Raw genomic sequence first — 20,010 nt, forward strand, 5'->3', positions numbered from 1 at the left:
CTGGAAAGAAGCATGAACCATGAATTTGGAGACTTGGGTTTTAGTCTCTAGACTATGATTAACTAGCTGTGACCTTTAAAAATGTATTTAATCTCTCTGGGCCTTACTCACATCTTTAAAATATCCCTGGCCAGCAAAACACTCAGTAATTTTCCTTTGCAGAATTATCATAGCCTCATACAAAATGTCCCCTGGTGCCATTGCTGGAACTGAAGTTTCAAAGTGAGATAATCCAGGGTCTAACTTGGTCTGGCATTTCTCAGTCTTCACTCATTCCACAGGGACTGAGCATCTATAAGGCATTCAGCACTGTGCAGGGTCTCCAGGACACAGAGAGGTATCAGCTACTGCCCTATTCTCAGGAAGTGCTTACAACTTTTAGCATGATTCTCAATGGGAAGAAACCAAAGAGAGGGAGAATAGTTATTTCTTTTGGTCTATCAGTTTGTGAGGCAGAAGGTCAAGTGAAAGAGTCTACAGCCTTTGACAAAATATAAATATCAAGAAAATGAACAAGATCCATCAGAATAGGATGTAGGACTGGTGAGCTTCTAGCTCATTCTTGTAAACATTCAATAAATGCTAGTTCCTTTCCAACTCACCCACATATTCTCTTCTCACTCACGCCTCTACGTCGCGTAAATGTATAACCTTTAGAACCTTATCTTCATGTGGTCTGTGACCTATGCCTCATCCATGAGGTTTATTTTTAAAGCACATGTTTTAATTCTGCTCCAAGTATAAATAGATTTTCACATACCAGCTGCTGCCAGCAGAGTGTAAGTCGTTTCTTATCTAAAGTGGTTTGGTTCAACATCTTGCGTTGCTTTTCTGCTTCAGAGATAAAGGCACTATAAGAGAAGAATAACAATTTTGAAACCTACTCAGTGAAAATCCATTTATATAATTCCAGAAATTTGCAAATATACTTTCTGCCATACAATAGGAAAGTTGATGAAGCCACAGAACCAAGATTTTTCATTTAGGATTAAGCAATGATGCACTAACTTTTCTAAGAGACAAAATGAGAATTGGAAATGATGCTTAGAACCCACATTAGTGTTGGGGAATAGATGTTTGTTTTACCACATCTTTTCAGCACGTATCTAGTGTGATTGCTCTCCAAGTTCACAATAAAAAAACACAAAATAATGCAGTTTTCCTTCATCTTACAAATTTAACAAATTTCACCAAAAGATTCCTGAAAAGTGGTATGTAGAGCAAATATTTTAGAATTAATAGTGGGATATGTCTTCACATTTTTAGAACTGTACAAAGGACTGAGCCGTAACATTTCGAGGGATGAAGTTAAAAATGTATTCAATAGGAAAATGGCAAAGGTTATGAATACAATCGAAGAAGAAATATAAATGGCTTTAAAACTTGGAGAAATAAGATATTGTCCTCACTAGCGATAACTTAAATGCAAATTAAAATCTATACCATTTTCACCTATGAAAAAATGGATAATATTCAAGATTGGTGAAGATGTGGGGAAATAGTCACTCTCCTCCATTGTTGTAGGAGAGTGGTTATAATGTTTAAGAGGGTATTTTATAGCACTTATAAAAATTTAAATGTCTATATAATTTTTTCCAAAAATTGCACTAGAATTCTACTCTTCAAAAATAACTGAAAAATTTTGTAAGAGTATGTTTACACAGTAACATTTATTGTAGCATTGTTTATAGTAGCAAAATAAATGGGAACAACTTAAATATCAGGGACTCGATAAATATGATACACATCACGCAACTGAAAATTGAAGACAAGTATCACCTATTGCTGTAGAAAGATGCCAGTGACGTATGCTGAGTGAAAAAGCAACCTGCTGAACAGAGTATGTCATATTTGTGAAGAAATGTCATATTTTTATGAATATGTGTGTGTTTGCAAATGCACAGGAAAAATTTCAGACGGACAACTCAAACTCTTCTGTCTGGATAGTGGGATTGGAGAGAAAATTGAGAACACCGTTACTTTGTACATTTCTGTATTTTTTTTTTTTGGTAAGATGAGCATGTAATAGTTCTGTGATGAAAAAAATCAATTACAAAAGAAATAAAAGGGGAAGTCTAAGACTCCACACCTCCAGTGAAGGGTCCTACATCGGAGCTCTGCCTGCAGCATTTGGAGGCCTCATCAGAAATTCTCTTTGGGCGTACTAGTCAAGTTACATTTTCTCTTAGCTTTTAAAAAGAATAAAAAGGATTATATTTTGAGAAGGCATCTTTGCCTTCCTTTGTCTACCTTTCCGAGAGGTGCAAGGAATTCCGTTCTATTCCCAGGATGGATCAGACCAGGGAGACATGGTGGACACTTCTGACTTTGATCTCTCTCCCTTCCTCACAGGGCGAGAAATCATTGATTCCCTCATCAAAACCAAAGTAAATGACCACAGCACATGTTTCTGTCCATTCTTCATCTTTCAGAACCAGCCTGCTACTGGATGTGGGCAGCCTCCTCACCTCCACGTGGCAAATGCTCTGTCCCTTCCCGGGGGAAGTCCCAAAGTCCAGCTGCTCAACCACAAATGGGTGGGGGGACCAGGAAGCCCACCTTGACCTCGGGTCCAAGCTGTTCTCTCAAATCCAGGTTTACCAAATATAAAACTAACATTTTGATCTCTGTCTGACCCTTATGAATAATTTTTCAGTTGGTTGTAAACTTGAAGAGAAAGGGAAATGAATATCACCCTAAGTAACCCCCAATATAGAAAAGTTATTGAGGGCTGGCCCCGTGGCTTAGCGGTTAAGTGCGCGCGCTCTGATGCTGGCGGCCCGGGTTCGGATCCCGGGAGCGCCACGAGGCACCACTTCTCCGTCCAACGCGAGGCCGAGTCCCACGTACAGCAACTAGAAGGATGTGAACCTATGACGTACAACTATCTACTGGGGCTTTGGGGGGAAAAACTGAATAAATAAAATCTTTAAAAAAAAAAAAAAAGTTATTGAGCTATTAAATTTGCCCACAGTTTCTAAAAATACGGAATCATGAAGCTTTTTAAAGATGTTTAAAGGGAATTGCAGGCGGCACTTAGCTCATAGCAGGAGTAGCACCAAAATATATATTGCTTCTATAATGACAAATAAAAAAGAAATAAAGATAGAAGGAAAAAACTACTTATTTATTTCGTTGCTTTCCTTTTTTTTTTTTTTTTTTTAAGTAAAAATGCTTGCTTGGGTAGTCGAGAGATTAGGACAGACAGAATTTATAAAGCAGAACACTCAAATTTAGCTAGTTCCTGTCTACTAGTTTTTGCCTTCCATCAAATGAATCTCCACCACTTTTCCACTAATTCCATTGTGACAAATTCTCATTTTTGCTTGAGTCTTGACTTAACTAATTTCAAGTGCTAGTCCAAGTTGTTTGCTTAGGTGGTAGGCAGTCTCTGAGATGGTCCCAATGATCGCCACCCCCTGCTATTCTTGCCCTTGTGTAATTCTATCCCTTTGAATGTGCACTGGACCTAGTGACTTGCTTCTAATAGAATACATCAAGAGTGATGGGATGTCACTTCCAAGATCAGGTCATAACAGATAGTGACATCCATCTCGCTGGCACGTTCTCCCTGACTCTTCCCACTTGCTCACTCCGATGAAGTCAGCTGCCATGTTGCGAGAAGTAGCTTTGAGAGGCCCAAGTGGTAAGGAATTGAGGTTGACCTCTGACCAACAGCTAGCAGGGAACTGAAGTTCTCAATTCAACAGTCTGCAAAGAACTAAATTCTGCAAATAACCATGTGAGTGATCTTGGAAGTGCATCCTTCCCAGTTGAGCCTTGAAATAACTGCCACTTCAGTCTAATGCCTTGATGGCAGTCTGTGAGAGGCTCTGAGCAAAGGACCCAGCTAAGCCCCACCTGGACTCATGACCCACACAAACGGTGAGGTAATAAATACCGTGTGTATATAAGCCACTAAATTTGGGGGTTATTTGTTATTCAGTAACAGGTAACTAATACACCGTATTTTTAAAATCTTTTATTGTGTTGTCTACCTCCTGGAATAAGAATTATTAATTGGTTCTTATTAATGTATTATATGAAAAATTCTATTAAATAGTATTTGCTATAATGTGTCCATCTAATTGTCAGATACTTGTCGAGTATCTACCAAATGCAAAGAACCATGTTGGGCACTAACGCTACTGGCATTTTTCTTGTCTTATAAAGAGTCTCTGCAGTAAGTCTTTCTTCTCTTTTCTCTTCTCTTTTTTCCTTTGCTTTATGTTTTAGTTGTTTAAGTGTCAGGAAGCAGTAGTGAGCCGCGCAAGTGCCAGCTAAATTGCTTAACAAAGCAAAGATGGATATAACACTATAAAATGCCCATCTGAATGCATGAAAAATGGACTACTTTCGAAGGTGATTAAAAGCCGATTCCATAGAAGCTCAGCTCCCCATCTGCCAGCTGTCTTCCTGGTACCTGCTTTGACTGATGAAGTCATTGAGCACCGTCTTCACTTTCTCCTCTGGTGCACCAGATTTGTCCTCTGAAATCTTGACCAATTCTTTTACATCTTCTATACCTTCTTCCTGAAACAAACCACAGAGGTGGAGGGATGAGATGTGGGAATGAGATGCTGTAGTGGAGATACTGATTGTAACATCCCAGAAATAATATTTAGCTAATTTTTTGTTTTGGAAATGAAGAAAGATTTCCCTCACTTTCTTGTGCCCGAACTGGGAAATTCTACTGAATTCTAATTTTGAAATTTCCTTTTCTTAACTGGAATTGGTCCAGATGCGAGTCTTCTCCTATGTTACTCAAACTCATTGTTTCTGTTGCAGATCCATTTCCTAACTGGGTACCATTTATTCAGAATCTAACATGGGAGGAGACCTAATGTCATGGGAAATATCTAACAAAGTAAATTAGATATAATTATGATAAACTTCACAAGTAATGTTCAAGTCAGTTTGTTATAGGAATATAATCATGTTGAATAATCCCTGAAATTAAAGGGCTATCAGTTCTTCTGAGTATAGGAGTTTTGGGCTCAGGGGACAGGTTGTCTATTGCAACAGCTATATGCTTTTCCTTTTGGGCCTAAATTCTAGCATTCCATTCAGTGGCTTGGAGGAAAATGGCATCCAAGGGGTAATGTACATGTTGCTACTGCTTTGCTAGAATTTACAAAAACTACATTCTCTACCACATGGCTGGGGACATGTTTCCCTCTTTCCCCCTTCATTCTAAGAACAGGCAACATTGGGCTGTGGTTAAAGATTTAGGCTTGCCGTTAGACTACCTGCTTTCAAACTCAGGCTCCATCACTTACAAATGTCTAACCCCCGATACCCAGTTTCCTCATCTATGAAGTCAGATAAGAATAATGCCACCTATAGCACCATAGGGAGGTGTGAACTTCCTCAAACACGGCTTGGTGCCTAGTAAACTTTCAATCACGTTAGCCATGATATGCCAGCATGGCAGGGGTCCTGGCTCTGAGAAAGGAATTAGAAAAAAGTGCCAAAGGCTACTATGGCCTCTAGGAAAAAAAAAGTCTGATATGTTTTGTCAAGATTTTTAGGAATAAATAATCTATTTTGTCTGAAGGAGAAACAAGACCCGCCTCACAAGGAGAGTGTGTGGCCTCCAGATGGCGTGACACCAGACCAGGCCTCCACGACTGCTTTCGCACCCTACCTCCATGATGCCCGGAATCCCCACGGCCAGAGGCAAAACTTCGTTTTACACAATTGGAGACAGGATACAAAGCAAACAGGAGCGAGAGATCTGTTCTTTCCTTACCTCAGGTTTTCATGGAGTGAGAGGGAGAAGAGAAGCGTCATCTAGTGAGGCATGGTGGGACAGAGAGCACGCCCCCATGAGATGTGTGGGGTGGAAAGAGAAATGTGAGCACAGGAGAAAAGGAGTCACAAAGGGAAGGTGCAAGATACCAAAGAAGCCGAGTCCCCAGGTGGTCTCTCCTCCCTGGAGGCTGGGTGGACAACCTAACGTCTGTTCCATATTGGCGCTGTTTTAAACACTTTCACACATTCAATTCCTCAAATAATTCTTTAGCCCCTCACAGGTGCCAGGTATTATGCTAGATACCATAGAACAGTGGGAAACGAAAAAGAAACACGCCAATACATGGTAAATTATGGAAAGAATTCTGAAGGACAAGAACAGGGTGTTATGGGAGAGGACAAGCAGAAACTTCTTGGAGGACGTTTGAAACTGAGCCACGGAGGCTTCCTGGGTTACACGGGAGAAGCATGGAGGGGAAAAGCAGCCCGGGCAGAGCAGACAGCACGAGGAGCCTATGAGCCAGAGAGGAACGTGGATTCTTTCACAAACCCAAAGGAGACCAGTGTGTTTGGAATAAAGTAAGGGGGAAGAGCATGTAAGAGACATGGCGGCGGGGCCTGATCTAGGAGGCAATTGTCCATGCTGTTAAGGACTTAGGATTTTATATTAGTTGAAGCCAGGAACTATCAGTTTTGTGAGAAAGTTGTCACTCTCCTGCCCTTTGGAGATTAGGAAAACGGCCTCTCCCTAGGACCTATAACAGTAAGATGCAGAGCAAGGGTTTGAATTTGGATAGTTTGATCTAAAGTCCAGAGATTTTGCAAAGTGTATTCTCATTCCCCTGGGTCCACGTGGTAGGAGCCGTGTGTCCTCCAAATGCAGCAGCCTCGATTTACTTGTATTTAAACTGAGACTAAAACCCTCTGCGGAGTGGGTAAAAAGAATCTCTTTTGCCCCCAGCTTCCCAATGTTCAAATCCATCACCCGTCAGAGTCACCTACCAGCAGGTCCGCCATTTTCTCCAGCATGTTGGACCAGTGCAGCCGAAACGTCTGGTCTCCCCAAGAACTGATGAAGTAGACACAGGGCTTCTTGCCCTCAAATGGCAAATAGTTGTAATTCCTGTGAAAACATGTTAAGTCTGGAAGTTAGCTGGCAATCAGTATTTTTTAGGCAATTCCAGCCACATGTTCATATTTTGTATGTTCTGGGTGGGATGGGAGAGGGGCGGTGACAAAACAATCAAATTATTAACTCCATCCTTAGCCTATAATTAGGGGCTCATGAACAATAAACAATGAGCAATTCTGTGGCTACAATGGAAAGGTACTAACAGCTACCACTATCAGACCCAGGGCAAAGCTTAGAAATGATCACCAGAGGGCAGGATTTATCAGGGAAGCTATCCTCAAGCAGGAAAGTTTTAAACTGAGAGAGGAAAGAAGGAGAAAAACTAACATTTTTCCTCTAATGTCTATATGCTAGGGACTGTGTAAGGATCAGTCGAGATAACAGATGTGAATGCATTTTGTAAACTAAAATTTCTAGAAAAGTGTAAGAGGGTAATAATATTAACAAGGACGGAGGCACATGCCTCAAACTAAACTTAAGCTGTCATTCCGTGGCTTGCCGTCCATCCATCCCTCCATCTGTCCAATATTTACTGTTGCCAGGCGTTGGTGCAAATAATGTAGGTGACTCGCTTGGTTAAGAAAGAACCAAAGGGATGACAAAGTAGCTAGAAGAGAAGATGTGGAGCCAAAGGGAATGTTTGAGTGTGACAGTTGGATACGCTTAAATGCTGATGAGAAAGAGACAGTTAATAGGATGAGATGAAGACAGAAAAGAAGGAACTAATTTGTAGATTTCGGCTCCCGAGAAGGAAAGGGATGGGTGTGAAGGCAGGTAAGGCGGGAGAGGGGTAACAAAAAGTTGAAGGTCCCTGCCTAATGACAGCTATATTCTTAACCAGGTTTTTCCCAGCCCCGCTGTAGTTTTCCCACAAACGCCTGGCACTGTGTGAAGAGAAATGTGGAAGGAAAGCCAAAGCAAATCTCTCGGAATGGGCACGATGGGGCAGGTGGCCCTGATAAATGTAGACAGCGTTTGGAGTCACACAGCTATCGATGCAGAGGCGGGAGGACAGAGAGAGAGAAATCTTTGTTTCCATTCCAAAAATCTAAAGAGAACTTTAGCCTGAAAGAATGTGTGGTTGTTGTTTTTAGCTCTCCAGCCCAAATTTCTTCTGGAGACCATAAAATTAGCAAAGGTGCCCCATGGTCTGTTCTGCAGAAAATAAATCAGCAGGCTTCCATTCAGAAGAGAAGCCAACAAATTCTTGGCAGAAACTGAACAGCAGCAAGAGAACAAAAAAATAAAATAAAAAAGGTTAGAAACCAAACTGCTCTTTCTTTTATCTCTTTTAAAAATTATTGCACTGAGAATCCTGCAGCTAAATAAATTTCCACTCAACGTTGTACTTTGTTCCAAAGTTTCTTCGGTTTGGATTATTTTGTGCTAATGAAGTTCAAGGCCTTTGTCTCCTTGGTTCACAGGGTCTTCCTAGTCTTACTGGGTCTGCATGGACCAGGATGCTGTGGTTTCTCAGGCAAACTGCAGTGCCGATGGAGGAGAGCAGATGGGAGGGCACGGCATTGCCAGTGGAAAGAGAAGACTGCCAGTTTGAATGGCTGCCCTGACACACGACCAGCCTCGTGACTTTGGGCAGGGGTAGGCCTGGAATCCTGAGAATCAAATGATGATCCGCCATTGGATGTGCTCCAATCTCATTCCTGAGCTCCAGAGCAATATATAAATTGTATGTGAATGCACGTGCTTTGTAAAACGGGAAAGTCCAGAACAAACAAGGTGGTATTTTAAGTGCCATGTTAAACCACCAGTTAAAAGATAGTATTTTAATGGAGGCAACAAATAAATTTTGTGCGCACATGTGTGTGGACACTGTGTGTGCATGTGCATGCATGTGTGTGTGTGTGCGCACATGTGTAGGGGTCTATTGTAGACATAGAATCTTCTAATTCAGCTGCTGCCACCCTGGCTTGCCACTATGTGGACAGAGCCTCAATATAGTGACTGAGGATTATACAGAAAGCCCCAAAGCACCAGCATGACTTATTTTGTTCTCCTCGAGCCAGCTGGCCAGCACTAACATGAGGTTCATCTGAAGGTTCCTTGAGACCTCGCATCTCCTCCCAAATCCTTCCCACACTACATCCCCTGATATCCCCACCAAGTCAACAATGGGCTCATCCAACAAGGTGGGGGATGTTGTCACTGCCTGGTCCCAGTGAAAGGGTAGAGACTCCCTCTGAGTAGTCTCAGAAAAGTCTCCCGGAGCTGCAGATCCACTTATAGGATCTACTCACTGACGTCTTCAGTTTTGAGAATGGACAGAGAACCATTCAAGGATGGGAAAGTTTGGGGTTCTTATTGGCATGTGTAAAGGAGGACTGACAACCAATATGGCTGCCAGGGAGCCAAAAAAAGACCCTCAAATAAGTGGTCCACGGAAGGGAGAAGGTGGTCCATGGGAGGGACAGGATTTAGAAAATATAGGACGTACTCAAAAATGAGAGGACAAGCCCCTAAGATTATTTTCACTTACTCCTTCCTATTCTGTCCCAAACACTCTCTCTCCATCCCTTAAGCCCTTCTCATCCTTTAGCTAACCACCTTTTCTGTGACCTTTCCCAACTCTTCACCTCTTCCCCAGGCAGCATAAGTCACCCATCCCCTCTCTCTACTCTGTAGTACCCCATACCCAAGCCAGTTATAGCAATTCCTTAACTCATTCAGAGACAGTCATGAGCATCTACTCTGTGCCAGGCACAGAGATAAGAAGATGCCCAGGTGAGTCAGCACAGTCCCTGCCCTCAGATTGCTCACAGGGTAACAGGGAGACAGACAAGTAAAAGCATCTTAGTGCAGTGTGATTAGTGCTTGATGGAGATGAGAGTAGAAGTCCAAATCAGACTTAGGGTTCAGGAAAGGGAACTTGGGCTTCATCTTGAAGGGTAATGGGAGCCAGCAGTTCTGAGGAGGGTGCTTGCTGCCCGGCAGAGGGAAGAGCATGTTCCAAGGCCCAGAAGCAGCAAACAATAGGATACATTTGGGGAACTGCCACGGGCGTTGTGTGGCTGGAGGAAAGGTGGAGTTTGGGGAGTGCCTGGAGATGGTGGTAGAGAAGTAGACGGTGATTGAATTAACAAGCTACGGCCTCTGAAAATAATCCTGAAAGCCACAGGCAGCCAATGAATGATGTCAATCAGGGAAGTAACTGGTTCAGATAGACAGTTTGGTGAACTTCTTGAAGAAGATCCAAGCCAGGTAGGAGGATTTTTAAATAATCCAGGCCGAAGATGCCGATGGTCAGAATTAAGGAAATGGCAATAGATATGAGAAATACTTGAGAACTAGAATTGACCAGACTTCATCACTGATTAGATGTGGTCAGGAAGAAAGAGAACAGTTGACAACTTTCCAGTTTGTGGCTTGGAGGACGCAGAGAATGGCAGGACCAGCCCATGAGATGGGAATAACAGAGAGGAGCAAAGTTGTCTGTGCAGACAATGAGCCTGGTGAATAATTTGTGGGACTCCCAAGTGAAGATGTTTGAATCTGCTGCTCTGGAAAGAGAGCTGTCTGGGGAAACAGACTTGGGAGTCCTTGTTATCCGAACAGTAGTCAGTAAGCCATGGGTGAGTGCTCAGAGAGAGCCTGTGGATAAAGAGTGGAGAGATTGAAGAGCGCTCACCAAGTGGTCCCAATCTCCTCCCATGTAAACAGGGAGAACAGTGTTCTCGTATGAGAATCCAATGAGATCATAAAGTTTTTACTCATAGCACAAGGTTCAGAAGACTCTCACTATGTGCAGCTTCCCCTTCTTCTCATAAATCACTTGGTTGGTGCTTGACACCACTTTCTTGAAACAGAATTCTATAATTTTACTTCTCTTCTCATATTGAAACGTTACACGGATTAAAGATCAGTGAGGGTGTATGAAGGTGCCCCAGCTCTTTTCTGAAATGGTCTTTTCCGGTGGCTGACAATTGTTTTTTTAGTTCTTCAGTTTGTGGCAAAAATAAGGTAAGAAATGATGTATTCAATGATCCCACCAAATTGAGTTTACATAATAGCACAGAGCTCAAACAAATATAACTGTTAATAGGGTTTGGATTGACATTTTAAATACTGACCTTCCTGCCTTGTTATGCTTCAAAGTTATAGTAAAGGGGGCTTCGGATGTGCTTATAATAACCATCATCATTGCTCTGCCCTTAAATGAATTACCTGGATGTGTCATTTGCAGAGTTGTCGACATGTCACTAAGGATTTAGTAGAGTGGCTCTTACCATGTTGCCCCTGCTCTGAGAACCCTGGCTCTTCTCCTCTGCTATCTCCTACCTGTTCCCTTCTGTCACAAGTGGCTTCTCTGGGTGAGTGGTGGAGGCCACAGGGAGGCCATCATGGGCTGCATCCCCTTCTCCTCCGTGCAGCAGTGGAAGCTTGTCTTCTTCGGGTAATTCAGCTGACTTCTTCTTACTCCCGTGATGGGACCCTCCATCAGTCAAGTTCCCAAAATTACCTGTAGAGGCAGTAGCAAGGGGAGAGGGGCCAGGTGTCAACAAGCAGAATCAGGCTGCTCGGCATAAGGGATCCAAGTTCATGCCCTCCCAGGGCAGAGAAATTAGATCTCAGTATGAAGAGTGATGGTCAAAACAAAGAAATAAGATTGACAATGTCAATGAGCCATCGTCTACATCCATCTTACATTCTCTTTGGTAAAAACTACTTAAATTACAAATTAACTGGATTTCATCTCCATTTCCTTCTGCTCCTCTGAAGGATAGCTTCCTGAATGTGAATCAAGACCTTCTCTGATGGAATGCTCTTTCTTGGAAAAGTTTTCCCAGCTGTACATCAGCCCAGGAAGATTGCCGGGAGTTATGATAACAATACCTACAATATGCATGGCACTTTGCACGCATTAACTCATTAAACCCTTGCAACAGCTTTACGAGGAGTTATCGTAATTCCCATTTTGTAGATGAAAAAACTGAGACCCAGAGAAATTAAGTGAGCCTAGGGGTAATGGAACCAGGATTCGTAATCCAAATCTGTCTGAATCCAAACTACACTCAACCCCTTTTTTTAAGTATGAAAATAAACCTATCCCTTACATATTTTTGTGTGTGTGTGAGGAAGATCAGCCCTGAGTTAACATCTATGCTAATCCTCCTCTTTTTGCTGAGGAAGACTGGCTCTGAGCTAACGTCTACTGCCAATCCTCCTCCTTTTTTTTACCCAAAGCCCCAGTAGATAGTTGTATGTCATAGTTGCACATCCTTCTAGTTGCTGTACGTGGGACGCGGCCTCAGCATGGCCGGAGAAGCGGTGCGTCGGTGTGCACCCGGGATCCGAACCCGGGCCACCAGTAGCGAAGCGCGACCACATAACCGCTAAGCCACGGGGCTGGCCCATATCCCTTACATATTGACACAACAGTGAACAGGAATTATTCATTTCTTCCTAAGGTGCAAACCTCCACCAGAGCACTATCATCTTCATGTAAGGCATGAATTCTTTTATTCAAGAAGTAGATATGAAGCGCACACATGTGCAGGCACTGTGTTTGTCTGCACTTACCAATAGAAACTTCAAAGCTGATGGGTTTATCTCCAATCTTCCGGTCAATCATGGTAGCTTCGAAAAATGCTCCAAAGAGTAAAAATTCCTCATATTTTTCTGGCACGATCTATAGAAAGAAAAAAAATATTAGAGAAGCCTGGCTCTTTTTTTTTTTTATCACCAGGAAGCTGAATTAGTGATGCTAAGCTGGTCCAGTGTAATTCTTAGGCATTTGAGTCTCAGTGTCAGCCTGAAATGGCGCATCATTTCCCCACTAATCAGACAGGCAGAAACCAGGACCGACAAATTACAAATCCAAATTTCAGCCATTTCTCTAGAATCATGTGGTCTCAGCCTTCTGAGTTTCTACCTTACAATGAAATCTCCTTTTATTTTAAAGGCTAAGCTTGGTATTTGTACCTTTCTAAGATGCTGTTGGTGAAACCCAGGCTTGGAATCACCTGCTGGTGAGCCGGCATTTAGAAAAGAGACAGAGTCACAGGATTAAGCCCTTACATTTGAGCATAGTTTTATGGATTATACAGGACAGTCACATACATTATGTTTGTTCCTCTTAACAACCTTGAGAGGTCAAAATTTGGATCATTCCCATTTTACAGATAAGGAAACTAAACTTGAGGTTGAGGGTAGTAATTTTCCCAAGTATTCTAACCACAGACCCAGTGTTCTTTGAATTCTAACACGTGTTAACCCAATGGCTTGGTGTTAACTCAAAGACAGACTTTACCCCCGAAATAACACAAGCACAGATAAAAGGGGATGTAGGGTTGGGCATTTGCATGAGCATCAACCAATCAGGAGCATACAGGATGGGCTATAAGCACGTGGTTGCTGCTGTGAGGGGTGCACAGGTCCCAGAATCACTACTGCTTTTACAATGAAAAGGCCCTTAGAGTTCATCTGCTCTAACCTCCACCTTTTATCTGAATAAACTGAAGCTCAGAGAGACTAAGGGGCTTCCCAAGATCACACAGCAAGTTAAAGTCAGCCAAGATTTGAAGCCCGGTCTCCACAAAGGCTGCCTTCTCAAGGAGCCTACATTCTGGAAGATGGGACTGTGACAGGTCACAAGGCAGGAGCCATCTCAAGGTAATACAGAACTATTTGCAAATGACTCCTATTGACGCAGAACAGGCTGATGGTTCAGAGAGCAGATACAGCTAGGACAAGGTGACACAGCATCGCATTTCTGAGCAATGAGGCTGAATGAGCTGGAGCCATACAGTCTGTGCTTCTTGGTTTTACGGTTGGATTTATTAAACTCTACAGTAAAAGCAATGAGGTTCATCCAAGGAAATAAAGCAGTTGTGGCTTCAGAGATTAAGCACCCCATTCAACCGAGAGCACAGAACCCTGTCCCTCAGAGAGCCAACGGGTCTCAAAAAGGTGAACTTCCTTCACACAGGAGCCTCCTGTGCTGTCAGCATCACCAGGAAATGTTTCTATTGACCAGAAAATGTCGGACAGGGTGGGGGTCCAGTGCTGGATCTTAGTCACAGAGCACACACCCCTCCCACCTGCTGCCACTGTATGCACTGGCTGTAAACAAGCCACTTATCTCCCCTTCCTGGGACCAAGTTTACTCTCTGGGAGGAGACTAAAAATTCCTTGGAGACCTGGAGGGAATGTAGGCCATGTAGCCTGGAAGACGGACGGCAGGCTCCATAGCCAGACAAACCCTTCTTCAAATCCCAACTCTGCTACTTCCTAGCTGGTTGATTTTGGGTAAGTCACGTCCACTCTCTGGGTGTCATTTTCCTTGTCCTTGAAATAAACATCATAATAGGGCCTACACGGGGCAGAAATGAGATCATCCATGTGGAGCACCTAGTATAAATCCTACACATACAAATGCCACAGATGGTAGTCATGATAAGTATTTCAACAGCTTAGAATTCATATCTCAATCCTACCCATCCGTCAAGGTCCAACTCAAATGACTCTTCCCTCTGGAAGCATACCTTGACTCCCTGAGCTGGAAAATTGTTGATGGTAATGTTTACCTAGCTCTTGTGACGTGTCAGATGTGGTATTAAGAATTTTACCTACATTATCTCATGTAATTCTCATAACTACCCTAGGAGGGAGATATTTTGATTATACCCATTTAAAGATGAGGACACTGTAGTCCTCTGAAAGATTAAGATATCTGTCCAAAGTTATAAAACGTAACTAATATTTATTGAGGACTTACCATGTGTCTTTCAGGCTCTGTTCTAAGCACTTTGCATGTATTAATTCATTAAATCCTCACTATGAGCTTATGAAGTAGAGCTTATTATTGGAAACAAGCATAAAGAGCTTAAGTCACTTGCCCAAAGATTCAAACAGAGGCAATGTTCCTCCAGAGGCTGGCAGTAACCACTGCGCAATACTGCCACATCTTAAATCAAGCTATCTTACATGGAAGACCAAGCATTTAATCATTACACTTCACTCACTCCACGAAATAATAGCACTTTATCATACCTCCTTATTGCACTTACCACCTTCTACTCCCTGTACATTTATTTTGTATGCCTTCCTTCCCCTTCTATACCATAAATTCCATGGAGTCAGACTCTATTTTTATTCCTACCAATGTTTAGGATGGTGTTTAAACAAGAAGCTACTCAATAAGTGTTTACAGAATTTAAAACTAAGCACATCTATTAGATTAGCTATGCTCTGTGACAGTTTGGCATAGGCAAGATAAGCTTTGATGGTGCTGATGAGGGTAAGTTGGAAAAGCCAACCTCATGGTACCTCGTTTGTGAGCATATGCAGTGAGAGCATAGCCGCAGCAAGGGGGATTGCAGCTTGAGGACCCTGGAGAGCTAACAAAGAAGAAGATGCTGCGAGAAAGGATGACACCACTTTGATGAGGGCGAGCTCTGAGCTGTTGAGGCTCTGAGGAGGGTAGATGCCCAGTGTGGTGGTTTTCAAATATGTCTGCAAATGCTTAGAAAATTGTCCCCTCAAAAGGTGAAACATAATTACCCTTCCTTTAAGTGTGGACTGGACTTAGTGACTCATTTTTAACAATTAGGATGTGGCATAAATGTCAGTGTGTGACTTCCATGGGTTTGGTCAGAAAAGGCATTGCAGTTTCTGCCTTTCTCTGTTTTGGGTCACCCTCTCTAGGGGCAGCCAGCTTCCATGAGGACATTCAAGCAACCTCTGGAAGAGTCTGTGTAGTGAGGAACAGAGGCCTCCTGCCAACAGCCAACAAGGAACCAAGTCCTTCTGCCAAAAGCCAGTGAGTGAGTGAGACGTGAGTGCACCATCTTGGAAGTGGATCCTCCAGCTCCAGTCAAGCCTTCAGATGACTGCAGCCCTACCAACATCTTGATTGAAATCTCGTTGAAATCTCGTGAGAGATTCTGAGCCAGAACCACCAAGCCAAGGTATTCCCAAATTCCTCACCCACAGAGAAAATACGTGTTTGTTGTTTTAAGCTGCTAAATTTTGGGGTAATTTGTTATATAGCAAGAGATAACTGATAAACCCAGCAAGAAACTGACAAGTTTCTTGAACTTCTTGTTTGTTCGAGAAACAAACAAGAAGTCACAATGAAGAAAGGAGGAAGAGAAATAAAGGTTTGAATGATAACTGAATTTTACCCCTCTCCTCCACTTTCTACACAATAGCCAAGATGGCTCCTGGCCTTGTAGAAAAATGTACGCTCTACTCCACATAAGTTCCAGTCACCCTTTCTTTCTGCTAGAGTTTATTTTTTCAGATGGCTTCAGAAAAATATCTTGAAGATATTGACTTTGGTTAAGGAAATCTTTACTAGCCCCTTTCTACTTAACAAGCTCTGTTTAGAGAAGAATGCCCAGGGTCAACAGCAGGAAAGATGGTCACAAGGACAGATACAGGGGATATCAGCTTAGGTGGCTACTAAGCTACCCATAATTTCTGGCAAAGCCCAAAAAATGTCAAGTTTCCAAAGTTGGCATATATTCTGAAGAAACATACATCAACGTAATCACAATGTCTATTCTAACCACAACAAACTGACAGTACACATTTCCAGAGAATATTTGCCAATACACAAGTTCAGAGGGGGAGCTGGAGACATCCACAAAATACCCAAAGTAGGTCACAAACAACAGAGTGGAGAGCTCTGAATAGCTGTCCACTGGTGGTGGGAGCAAATCACAGTAATGCCGGTAACATCAACAACAGCAAATGGAGTGCTAAGAACTCTGCTGACCTTTTATCCCCATGAGATGCCTATGACAGAGGGACTATTACTACCCCATTTTGTTGATGAATAAACTGAAATATGGAGACGTTAGTATCAGAGCCGTGAATAGAACCAACCCCCAAGATTTCCAACCCCATGCTCCAATCTCTCCCTGACACTGTTTCTTAAGATTTATTAGATTCCAGCAGTAAAAATAAGTGGCTCTTCCAAGGCTAAGGTGACCCGCGTGCTACAATCCTTCAGTCTAGTCTCCCCTAGGAATGGACAGCTCTGAGAGACTAGCCATCACCTCTCATCCCCACTCAAAATGACTGTCTGGTTGACCTGAGAAACATACTCCCAGAGGCAGAATCATCCAAGCTTAGAGCTGAAATCCACCCACCCCTACAACCAACAAAACGAAGTTTTTTCATTTGCTTAACTACAAAGTACTATTGCTAAACTAAACAGTTGAGAGGATGTTCACTGTTTGTATTCATCTTGAAGCTCCAGCTTTCTTTCCCATAATACAGAACTGGGCTGGAAAAATGCTAATGTGCTTTATGTTGAGTAATAAGAAAAGATAAGCATCCCCTTCAGTTGTGATTTCCCCACAGGCTTGGGGCAGGAGAACAGATTTCTCAATTTCTTGTATCCCAGCTTGTCACCCATTCTTCCTCCCTCATCCTACGTTACCTCATATCCAGAGCATACGCTAAGTTAACAAAGCTAAACAAAATTAGGCCACAGATACAGTTCAGTCCACCACACCACCACCCACTCCCACCAGCTCCCCCAGAGCACTTTTGTTTCTCTTTTACTTTGGTTTCCATGGGAATCTGTGTTTGGAGGAGCGCTGAAGGAATTTATCATGAGCAGATGGCTGTGATGTGTGCAGGAAGAGGCAGAGGACCAGCCCTGGAATACAGGGCTGAGCCAATGCACATTTTGCAGGGGGAGTGGACCTGTGCAGGCCTTTGGGAGCCTTTGGGAGCCTGTAGCAGGTTCTGTCTCCACTCTGGGCTCACCTCACAGGTGCAGTGGAGCAGGGCTCAGACCTACCTCCGGGGGGACATCAAAAGGTTCCACCTCGACCTCTATTGAGTTGGTTTTGTCTGAAGCCTGCTGGGGTTTTCCATCGTCCGTTTTGTCACTCTTGTCTTTACTTGAGCCTTTGGAAGATTTGGAATCTTTGTCCTTCGAAGACAACTTAAGCCCCTTGAGCGCCTTGGAAAATTTAGACTCCTGTGCCCCTCCCGAGAGGATTTCCACAGCAATTTCTACCAAGATTCTGCCCCTGAATGATACGCCTTCTCCGAAGCCTTCATTCAATTCCTGGTAGTCATCCATCAGACTGTGGTTCCTGGGTGAGCCATACAGGTTAATCCAGGCAGGTCCAAAGGTAGGTAGAAAACCTAGAAAGATCCCAAGCTTTAGTTGCCTGGTTATGTTTCCAGGTTGATTATTTTTTGCTTTATGAAAGTTGTGCACATTAATTTAGAAATGTAGAATATACAGAAAAGACGAGAAAATATTTACAGGATATCCTGTCGTCAAAAGACAGACACAATGACCATTTTGCTATATTTCTTTTTAATCTTTCTTCCATGCATATGTTTACACTCGTTCACTTATTGTAATAATACTATGAATGTTGATGTGCATCCTCATCTGTTCATTCATTCGTGAAATGTTTATTGACTCCCAACATGTGCCAGGCACCATGCTAGACACTAAACATAGAGCCCAGTGGAGAATAAAGCAGATACAAACGTTACACAAATAAATATTTACATTCTAAATGCTATGAAGGAGCTATACCTTCTGCTGCAAGAACATATAACAGGCTGACGTGGCAGGGAGAGGAGTTAGGCAGAGAGAGGAGAGAGAAGAGAGAGTTCTGGGCCAGAGGGCAGCATACAGCAGTTGGAAAGGAGCTTGGAGATAGAAGGAACTGAAAGAGAAAGCTAGTGTGGCTGGAATGCAGAGAGTGAGCTGTGTGAGAAGAGTTTGGAGAGGTGAGCAGGTCTTGGGGGCCTTGGCAAGGATTTTGGTCTTTATCCTAGAAATTATAGGAATATTTCAGAGGGATTTAAGCTAATATACGACATAATCAGATGTGCGTTTTAAGATCACTCTGGTTGCTCCGGGAAGGGTTATAAGAACGGATGTGGGCAAAGTGGTTCGAGGACCACTTCATCATCAAAATTGAAGACGTGAGTGGCTTGGACTAGAGTGGTGGTAGTGGAGATGGAGAGAAGTAAGTGTTCTGAGACATGTTCACAGCTTAGAACTGACAAGACCTGGTGATTTTAATTTACAATTAGCATAAGTGTTTTCCTTTCTTAATACATAGCATCTGGGAAAATACACTGTCCATGTGAACATCTACTTGGCAACAGAATGTTCCATTTTGACAAGCAGTACAGCCTGGCAGTCCTGAAGCTTGACTGCCTGAGATCAAATCTCAATTCTTAGCTCAGCCTTCTCAAGCTGTGTGACCGATGGCAAGTTAACTTCCATATGCCTCAGTTTCCTCATCTGTAAAATGGAGATGCTAATAGTACCTATCTCACCTGTCAGGATTGTTTGAGATAATATCTATTAAGCACTTCACATATGCCCTTAGGAAGTGCTCAAGAATATTTGCCATTACTCTTAATAAATATATGTATCATAATTTGCTTAATTTCCTCATTGTTGACAAATAGATGTTTCCTTACATTTTACAGTTATCAATAGTTTTATGCCTAAATGTTTCCTCCTCCATTCCCCCTCCTCTCCCCTAGACTAAATTCTATTGCTTGCTCCTTTGAGTAAATTTTAAGAAGTAGAGATATTGTGTTAAAAGGGGTAGAAAGATTTTAGGGCCCCTGATGTCTACTTTTTAAAACACTGTTATACATCTCCCTGAATGCCATCAAGATATTCCTGAAAAGCTATGGGTAAAACATGTTTACATCTAGTTGAGAAATCTTGTAGATAGGCGGATGTGCTTTCTGGATAAAGCAATCCTGTGGCAAACCCATCCATTGTATGAAGAGTCACACAATAGATCTTTATTGAAGCCTTTCTATGGTGTCACTCTGTGAGGGGCATAAAAATGTGCAAATCTTGCTCTCTGCTGAAGCCAAGACTTCAGTATATATGTATATATGTACACACACACACACACACACACACACACACACATAAAAATATATACATCAATTAACACAAATTTGTAGTGCAGAGAAAGATTGCCTTGGCATTTAAAGGAAAGAGGGTTTGTTGGAATATTTAGAGAATTAGCACCTACTGACCTAGGTTTTGTAAATAAAGAGCCTCATACTGGATGGAAGCTCTTTTTCCTGTCTCGGTAGATTAGCTGGGACTCTCCATTCCCTCCCTGGCTCTCTGAGGGCACAGTCAGCAG

The 20,010-nt window shown here is 42.6% G+C and overlaps 1 protein-coding gene across 1 annotated transcript in view; it reads right to left on the reverse strand.

Moving 5' to 3' along the window:
- Window positions 1-20,010, reverse strand: part of FER1L6 (fer-1 like family member 6) — a 116,317-nt gene that overhangs the window by 76,331 nt on the left and 19,976 nt on the right. The window contains exons 11-16 of the mRNA XM_004431086.3: window positions 17,658-18,010; window positions 12,422-12,530; window positions 11,180-11,360; window positions 6,757-6,877; window positions 4,424-4,533; window positions 761-851 (exon numbers count right to left, since the gene is read on the reverse strand). Of these exons, the coding sequence (XP_004431143.1) occupies window positions 761-851; window positions 4,424-4,533; window positions 6,757-6,877; window positions 11,180-11,360; window positions 12,422-12,530; window positions 17,658-18,010 (965 nt within the window). The remainder of the gene's footprint in view (window positions 1-760; window positions 852-4,423; window positions 4,534-6,756; window positions 6,878-11,179; window positions 11,361-12,421; window positions 12,531-17,657; window positions 18,011-20,010) is intronic.

The sequence above is a fragment of the Ceratotherium simum genome, chromosome 23 (genome assembly GCF_057802395.1).
Source record: "Ceratotherium simum simum isolate JZ-2026a chromosome 23, ASM5780239v1, whole genome shotgun sequence".
NCBI lineage: Eukaryota > Metazoa > Chordata > Mammalia > Perissodactyla > Rhinocerotidae > Ceratotherium > Ceratotherium simum.